This window comes from Dermacentor silvarum, chromosome 6 (assembly GCF_013339745.2).
Source record: "Dermacentor silvarum isolate Dsil-2018 chromosome 6, BIME_Dsil_1.4, whole genome shotgun sequence".
NCBI lineage: Eukaryota > Metazoa > Arthropoda > Arachnida > Ixodida > Ixodidae > Dermacentor > Dermacentor silvarum.
The window spans coordinates 14,760,747-14,769,632 of record NC_051159.1 but is presented as its reverse complement, the minus strand read 5'-3'; the positions used below and the strand labels follow the sequence as shown (position 1 = coordinate 14,769,632).

Here is an 8,886-nt window from a genome sequence, read left to right as displayed (position 1 = left end):
CCGTGCAGTGCTCTACTAGTGATGCAGGAATGAACTCCGGTCTTGTTCAGTGCATAGTGCACATAATCAATTTCTCAGGACGCGTGAACTCCGACGAGAACTGTCAGCGCCTGCAACAAGAGTTTACTTACGCTGTACTGCGCACAGCAGTAATCCATGCTTGTCGGCTGTCTGTTTCGTGCATTCTATTGCATGCGAGTCGGTGGAATTTCACTGCTGTCATCAACCCCTTCGTATGTACATTGCTAGTTTGGGATTCCACAACACAACAGCAACTACCAGCCTTGCGCAATTGCTGGTTTGGGATTCAACAACACAACAGACACAACCAGCCTTCCGTAGGGGCGCAATCGCATACAAGAGACGTTTCGCGCGCAGACTGGCTACGTTCACACTTGGGAAGCGGCAAGCCGGCGGAAAGGCCAAAGCGGCCGGAAAATCTTTTCCGCGCATGTCCAAGTTGTTCACATTTGTTTTGCTACCGCCGCTGCCGCTTTGGTCCACATCCATCTAGTCTGCGTACGTTCGTCGGCGTGGTGGCGCTCATTATCGCATTATTTCGAGCGGTATGCTCATTCATTGACCCACCCGTCATCAAAAGTGATCATTTTGTGCAACTTCGCGTGTCATTTGCGACCTTCGGTAAATTCCTCGTTGGCGTTCCGTGATTCTCCTCACACGGGCGCGGTAGCGCTGAGTGACAGGTTGGTGCCTAGGCGTTATTATATAACTTTAATAGCTTTTATTTACAAGTTGTAATAACATTTCATCATTTCGTATTATTGTCGGCGCCTCCAGGACACCAAAGCGGCAACGGGAACACCAAAGCTAAAACCCGGTCTGGCCCTTGTGTTGGGGCTCGCCGAAGCCTGCGCGTCCTACGTGAGACCTACGCTCCCAATCTATCGTCGCGACGAGAAAAGCACCCCGCGACTTCTGCAACATACCGTGCACGTGCACGAATTATGGAGCGCCAACGAGGAATCTGCCCAACTATTGTCTGCCATGGAAGTGGAAGAAGAAATGGCTTTTATACTTCTACCTACTTGTTTTCTAGAAATGGACAATGAATAAACGGAAGACGTGGACACCTTGGAAACGGTGGTGGTGGGTTCGCCTGGCTTTGCAATAGCGTGAGAAGTTGGGTCACGCCAAGGCTTCGTTGCCGCACTCCGGTCGCGCGTCATTGAATACTATCGCGAGTATTGCTGACAGTACGTTTTAGTACCACTCTTGTCGTAGAGCAAGGGGTGGTTCTTGATCGCGTCGATCAGCATTGCAGCCTACACTTTTGGTGCCATGTTCAATTTTACGACCGGTTGTTTACATGCTAGTGTAGCTTCCGGTCGAGCAGAACGACTTTCCGCCGCATTTCCGCTTCGCCATATCGAAAAAATCGGTCCGAGACCGATTTGGCTCGCCGCTTGTTTTTCTGCCTGTTTTGCCGCCTAGGCGGGTGGATTTTTGCAAGATTTTGCCGCTTCCGACAGCTCCGAGACCAAGTGTGAACATAGCCTAAGATCCTGCGCGAGCGCGGCCTAGCCGGGCACCTCTGAAGGGAAGCGGCGGAAATGTATACGGAAATTTCGACCACCTGGGGTCTTTAACGTGCACCTAAATTTAAGTAAACGGGCCTCGAGCATTTTCGCCTTCATCTAAAATGCGGCTGCCGCATGTGTTGCTTCAGAATGCGGCCGCCACATTCTCGCCCAAAACCTCAGAGAGCGTCAAAGCCTTGACAAACACCGTGACAGTTTTTTTTTTCCATATGCAGAAATGATTCGCTGTAAATTACCAACCCAAACGGAAGCGCCCAGGAATGAAATTGGGATATAGTAGCACCGGTTCCTTGAATTATCTCAGCGCGAAGCGACGTGAACAAAGGGTGGGTAAGTGGGGCGGGGGGGGGGGGGGGTTGCGGAAAAAATTTCGGGGGGGGTTTGAACCCCCCCAGCCCCCCCCCCCCCCTGGCTACGCCCCTGCAAAATGATAATGGACGGTAAAGCCCCCGACGGGTGGAGACTGAGCAAGATGAGCATGATATATAAGGGAAAGGGGGACAAAGCCGACATAAACAACTACCGTCCCATAACAGTGACGTCAGTGGTTTACAGGGTGGTGATGCAGATTATAAAGGACAGACTGCAGGCATGGGTGGAGAGCGAGGAGGTGCTGGGGGAACTACAAAATGGGTTCCGAAAACAAAGAAGGTTAGAAGATAATCTGTTCTCATTGACACAGTGTATTGAAATAGCAGAAAAGGAACACAGGCCCCTATGGCTTGCCTTTCTGGATATCAAGGGAGCCTATGACAGTGTAATCCAAAAGGATTTGTGGGACATACTGGCCACTCTAGATGTGGAAGATGGAGTAAGAAATATTTTAAAAGATATCTATAAAAGTAACAAGGTGCTTATAAAATGGGAAAACAAGGTATCTGGGCCTATAGAGATACAGCAGGGGCTTAGGCAGGGGTGCCCTCTGTCACCTCTGTTGTTCATGCTGTATTTACAAGGATTAGAGAAAAAAATAGAGAGGAGCGGACTTGGCTTCAACCTTTCCTATTTCAAGTAAGGAGAATGGATTAAACAGTCATTACCAGGACTGATGTATGAGGATGACATTGTACTTATGGCTGACAGCAAGGAAGACTTGCAGAGATTAATGGACATCTGTGGTAAAGAGGGAGATAGCTTAGGTTTGAAGTTTAGTAAAGAAAAATCGGCAGTCATGACTTTTAATGATAATCAGGGCAGCGAGCATAGGATACAGGAGGTTACGCTGGAGGTGGTGGATAAGTACAAATATCTTGGAGTGTGGATAAACAATGGGGCTGAGTACCTAACGGAACATGAAAAATATGTGACGGCTATAGGTAGCAGAAATGCAGCTGTGATGAAAAATAGGGCACTGTGGAATTACAATAGGTACGAAGTGGTGAGAGGGATTTGGAAAGGGGTGATGGTCCCTAGTTTGACTTTCGGCAACGCGGTCCTGTGCGTGAGATCAGAGGTTCGAGCAAGGTTGGAAGTTAAGCAGCGAGGGGTAGGTAGACTGGCTCTGGGAGCACACGGAAATACACCAAATCAGGGGGTACAGGGTGACATGGGATGGACGTCATTCGAGGGCAGGGAAGCCAGCAGCAAGATAGAATTAGAGGAGCGATTGAGAGAAATGGCAGAAAAGCGGTGGCTAAGGAGAGTTTTCAGTTATTTGTACATGAGGAATGTTGATACAAAATGGAGGAAACTGACAGTAGCGCACCCAGGATTTCTGCCAGGGGGGGTTGACAGTTTGCCAATAGACCCCTTTCATAAATACGCCACCTGACGGTGGGCTTTTCGTCAGTTTCGATTTGCAAAGGATTCTGGGATATAAGCCGCCATGTTTAGGTCATGCGGTTGTGAGTCCGTGCGTGTGTCCGTGTAGTGTATCCGTGCGTGGTGCCAGCCGGCTGCAATCTCGCTGTCTCCGGAAGCCCCGTAAATGTATGCGATCGTGCCTTGCTTTGCAAAGACAGTGCAACTGATTTCGGCGCCGTAATGAGCGGCGTCAATTACCCTTCGACGGGATGGACGAACGATTTGGCGCGGCTGCCGCGGCTGTTGAACTCCGAGTTGAATCGGCTGGCGTCGTCCTCGGGGTCGAAGAATAAAGCTCGTCGGAGCTACAAGCTGCTGACGGAAAGTTACGTCGTAGCCTCAACTATAAGTGCCTGCTACGACCAAGAAATGTGAGTAGCTACGATCAGTTGTGTCCGTTTTCTAATATGTGCGTGAAGCTTGCCGTCGTTGTAGACGCTTTGCATTATGCAAGCGCTGACGAAGAGGCGGCAACCTTACACTTTTCCGTGCGCTTAATCGCCTGCGTAGACGTAGCTCCTACAAACAACACTTCTGTAATTATGAGACTAAATCCCAATAGATAGATTAATCTTCCCGGCCTAATCGCTAAAGCTCAAGTCTAGCTCGCACGGAGTGTTTGTTTGTGGTAAGCCCAGTTTACTCTAGGTTCACCGCAAACAAATATTCTGTGCGAGCTGGCCCAGGAAGAGGGACGTGCTTTTTCTGACGTACGCGAGTGGCGACGATACACTCAGTCAGCTTTCAATGCTCTTGAGAGTGCTTAAACATACAGGCGCTACCGCCACAAGCAGAGACGCCGTGAACCAGAGTTTCAAGTGTGCAAATTTGAAAAGGCAAACGAACATTGCTGGCGACGCGATAAAGCCGGAGTTGGATCTCTCACCATCCGAGCATAAAAGGAAAATCGTCGCGTGTTCACCCTTGTACTGTAGCACTGTGCTAGCACGTTACACAGTTTAGCCAGAAATAAAGCGATATAAAATGATTATTGAACAATTTAGTCTGAAGGCAATCTACATGTAATATATCGATAAAAACGAAGGAAAGAGAAATATATTGCCCAATGTATTCCAAAGCTAGCACAACATTTTTCTAAGGTGTTCCATGAATGCACCATACTAAAGTGCCTATGACCTGGAGGTTGCGTGAATGGTTGCAGTGCGAACTTAATACACACACATGCAGAAAACAAGTAGACCGGACAAGCACTGGACTGGATGGACGTAGTGCTCATGCAGTCTATGTGTGTGTGTGTGTGTGTTGAGTTTGCACAGCAGCCATGAAAGCAAGTACCAGCAACCAACCAGCCTGCCTTATCGCTTTGATTGCTTATGTCCTGTCTTGTTTTGTAGGCAGTCCATGTTCTTCATACGGGCGAGATGCTTCCGGAGCCAGAAGAAAACCCAGGCGCCATATCTTGTTCACGTGACAATGAGTAGAGACGGTAGGGTTCTTGGCGGCCACTGTGAATGTCCAGCAGGAAGAAAAGCCTGCAGCCACTTACAAGCTGTCCTGCAAGTAATTCTTTTGCTGCAAGAAAAGGGCTTCCAGGAAGCTCCAGCCCACTTGTCGTGCACAGATTTGCCGCAAGTTTGGAGACGGCCTCGCACACAACATGTGAAAGCAAGCAGCCTCCAAAGTGTGGACTGGAGAAGAGTGGATGAGGGTGGCCGAGACATGCCCTTGCCATGTCGATTATACATAGAAAAATTCAAACAGCGCAGTGCAGACGAGAAGAGGAGTGATGCCCTGCTTTTTGCATGTGGCTTGGCCAAGGTTGGAGCGGACAGTGCATTGGTAGCAGTGCTATCTGCTGCAGACCGTGCACCAATGTGCATTACTAAGTGTGGGACAGTTTTTCATGGGTCACCACTGGCATACCACCATCCTCTTGCTCCACATGGATTTAGAGTTTTTCTATGCAAGACACTTGAAAGAGGCTTTAACTCAAGTGTGCCCCCGCGCCTGCCTGAAGAGATGGTATCATTCACTGACAGCACACCATGGGCTATCCCAGGTGACTTCGATGAAAATAAACAGCGCATCTTGAAGGTACATTGATTTCTTTATCTTTATAGATATTAATGAATCACATGTAAGTATGAGCTCACTTACTGTAATAGCACTCACCTGCCGAAGGTCTAAAGTGTTGTAGAACTGTCAGCACACTGTGTTTGGAGAACACTTGCTGAATGTTTGTCCAGCTACCTCTCTGACACAAACAAGTGAATTTATAGACTGCAGTCTAATTTGTGTACTCGAATGACCAACCTTTGTGTCTCTTTATCTTGCCGTCAGGATAGATAGTACATGTTTTTCGCCTGAAATGGTGCTTAATTTTTAATGTTACAGAACACGTGACAAAATAGAAGAAAGAAAATATAAAGACCAAATCGATATCACACGCACCTATAGCCTAACTGTGCATGACACAGCCTCAGTAAGATAAAGAAGCTCTTTCTGTGATAGCCCCGACAAAGCCACACTGACACTGTTTCCACCCAGGAGATTAATCTCGGCCACCTCCATGATCTCATGTCTGATTCTTATGCCTGGCGACAACTGTGCAGTTATTGGACATTCGCTGACAACCACTATCCTGGCATTGCAAGCCTCTTTCCGCGTGTAAGCGGAATCTCGTGCACAACCTTCTCTGCGCATTCCATGTACTGGTTCCAGCGGTTCTTTGCACATAGCTGGGCCGTGATACCTTGCACAGCTTGTGGGGTGCCGGATGAACTACTTTTACCCCGACATGGCCTCGCATCTTTTTTACACAATTGGAGATGTAATCAAAGTACGGTATTACAGCAGTTTTTCTACTTCCCCTGTTCTCAGATCCCCGCGGCTCTTTGCTGCGCCCGGATCTCTTGATGGTTTTCAGTAAAGAACCTGCAGTAGATACAATAACAGAGCCTGAATAACCTGCTTGCTGAAGCCAACCAACGCTAGTCTGAAAGCTATCTTGCACCACGTGTAGTAAGTAGTATGAACATTTTCTTTTTCGCAGAAAATTGTGCTCACATCTGTTGAAGCACAGTTGTTGGAGAGGAACTCCCGAAGGCAACGGAAAAGCTTGACTTGGTGCCAAGAAAGGAAGTACCGGCTCACAGCATCTAACTTTGGCACCGTACTATTGCGGAGACAATGGACAGATAAAGGTCTTGGCCACCTAACTTCATCAAAGGACCTATCCAGGGTTCCTGCTGTCAGTTGAATCACTCATATATACTTCTGTGATTTGGCATATTCAACATTTCCGCCTTGAGCAATACCAGAGGTGATTTCTCTAGATAAACAGTATCTCATCTTGGACATATTGCTTACAATTTTGACCAACTTCTAACATTGAGGCTAACTTTTGTCATACATTATTTTCACTTATAATAAAGAAATTGTACATAAAGTTCAGGATTTATAGATGTCCGGTCTGTAAGGCTTGGCCGAGATACTAAGCGACTGATGCGCATATAAAAAATTATATGTTATGCCTCATTCATCCACTTGCTTTTTATTATTATTATTATTATTATTAGAAACTTAATAAAGCAAAATTTCCTTTGCCTACCTCCTCGTGACTTGGCCTGTCATGGTCATCTGCCTCACTCAGTAGAAGCTGTTGCTTCATAAAATTTTCGGAATAGTCTCAAATGCGATTCTCACAGCGAAGCAACCTGATGCTATACCCTTTTGGCCATGAATGTAGGCTTATAAGGAAATAAATGCCAAATAGCACCTTTATCAGCTTTGACGCGTGCTTTGAATGATATAGCAACAATGTACTTATAAATTTGAGAGCTCGTGCTCTTTTAACTGACAATGAAAATAATTTTTTGCCTGATAAACAAGCCCTTGTAGCTGTGCCATCTGTTATTCATAGTCAGATTTTTGAAACGCTAATTGGGAAGTCCTGTCTCCTTCCATTAACCATGAGTCCAGCAGGGCGTCTGGTGGCTGGTTGCGATAAAAGTCCACATGGTGCAGGTGACGTGAGTGGAGGTGTGCCTCATAATCAGAACTGGTTTTGGCACGTAAAACCCCAGAAAGACGAAGAAGATATCAGAGGACACTTGCAACTCGGGGTGTGTCCACACAAGGTGGTGCGGTGCATAAAATTTAAGGTGCTGTGTTGCATTGCATGGTCCAGCTTGTCATTTCGTGTGCTTAATGTGACTGGGTCCACCCCCATTTGTAACAGTGACAATTTGGGCACGCATTTGTCACAAACATCCGCTACATCTCTCATTTCATGATGAGTCATTTTCTCTTGCCGGCTTGTAAAAGCTTCTCTAGCACTGATTGTGATTGTGCGAGATCAGCATGATGTTTCTAATACTGAACAAATTATACAGTCGTGACTTCATAAATGTTTTGTTCTATGTAGAAAGGAATCAACTTTTCCTGTTATGTGCTGTATGTCTATCATGTGCAGGTATGGCATAGCCAACGAGGCAAAGGCATTACAGCGGTACGAAGAAGCATTGAGAAACACAGGCCGGGATGTCCAACTTCAGTGCACCGGGCTTTTTGTTAACCCCGAGTATCCATGGCTTGGCGCATCACCAGATGCCATTGTCTACGATCCATCTGAAGATCCACCATGGGGATGCGTCGAAGTGAAGTGCCCGTATAGCTTAAAGGATGCTGACTCTGAGAAACTTTTGACTGCCAGGGACACTTGTGTAGATTTCGACAATCTGCAGCACCCTTCTTTAAAGATAGAGCATCCATACTTTGCCCAAGTGATAGGTCAAATGGGTGTAACAGAGTTAACATGGGCAGATTTTGTCATTTATTCGGATAACTTCGTGTGTGTGCAAAGAATCAAGTTTGAGGAGAATGTTTGGGAACAAATGAGAGTCAAGCTAGATGAATTTTACTTTATGACCCTTCTGCCATACTATGGCAAGAAAATGTAGTCTCTTTGCCCAGTAGTACATATAGTAAATTTTGAGAGCGAATAAAATAGTAGCAGAAGTGAATCGCAGCAAAATTGGGTATCCACAGCGCTTATGTCTGTGTAATGCACTGCCTGCAGAAAGGGTTCAAGAATATTGTGAGCCAGCTATGCACTTTTCTTGAACATCTTAAAATGAATGGTAGGGTGCAGCAGCATATAAACTGATTCAGACGGTGCTTGGCAATCACACTGATCCAACAACTCAAATAACCGTGACTTGGCATGCCCTTCACGACAACTAGCGTATTGTTTGATCATTTCACAAGCTGCAATGATTCAAGGTATATTGCCAAGTCCATCATACTTTTAAAATCAGCTTAAACTCCACAATACTAACACCATAACAGAATGTTTAAGTGCATGTGACAGAAAAGGAAAAAAAAAAGTTTATTTTCAGGGGGCTTCAAATGAACTCAGCAACATGCATTTGTATGGAAAAACAGATTTTTGTTTGATGCATCTACTATAAGATAAATAATTCTGGTGTCTTGCATTAAAGAAATTTCACATTTGCTTCCTCTTGCCTCATTCATAGTCTCTCACTATTGTGGTCTGTAGGTT

The 8,886-nt window shown here is 46.1% G+C and overlaps 1 protein-coding gene across 1 annotated transcript; it reads left to right on the top strand.

Annotated features, from left to right (window-relative positions):
• The first annotated feature begins 3,328 nt into the window (after positions 1–3,328).
• Positions 3,329–8,678, top strand: LOC119456553 (uncharacterized). Its single transcript, XM_037718383.2, has 4 exons — positions 3,329–3,733; positions 4,718–5,417; positions 6,376–6,575; positions 7,795–8,678. The coding sequence occupies exons 1-4, from the start codon at positions 3,543–3,545 to the stop codon at positions 8,282–8,284; spliced, it is 1,581 nt and encodes a 526-aa protein (XP_037574311.2). The 5' UTR covers positions 3,329–3,542; the 3' UTR covers positions 8,285–8,678.
• The last annotated feature ends 208 nt before the right edge of the window (positions 8,679–8,886 follow it).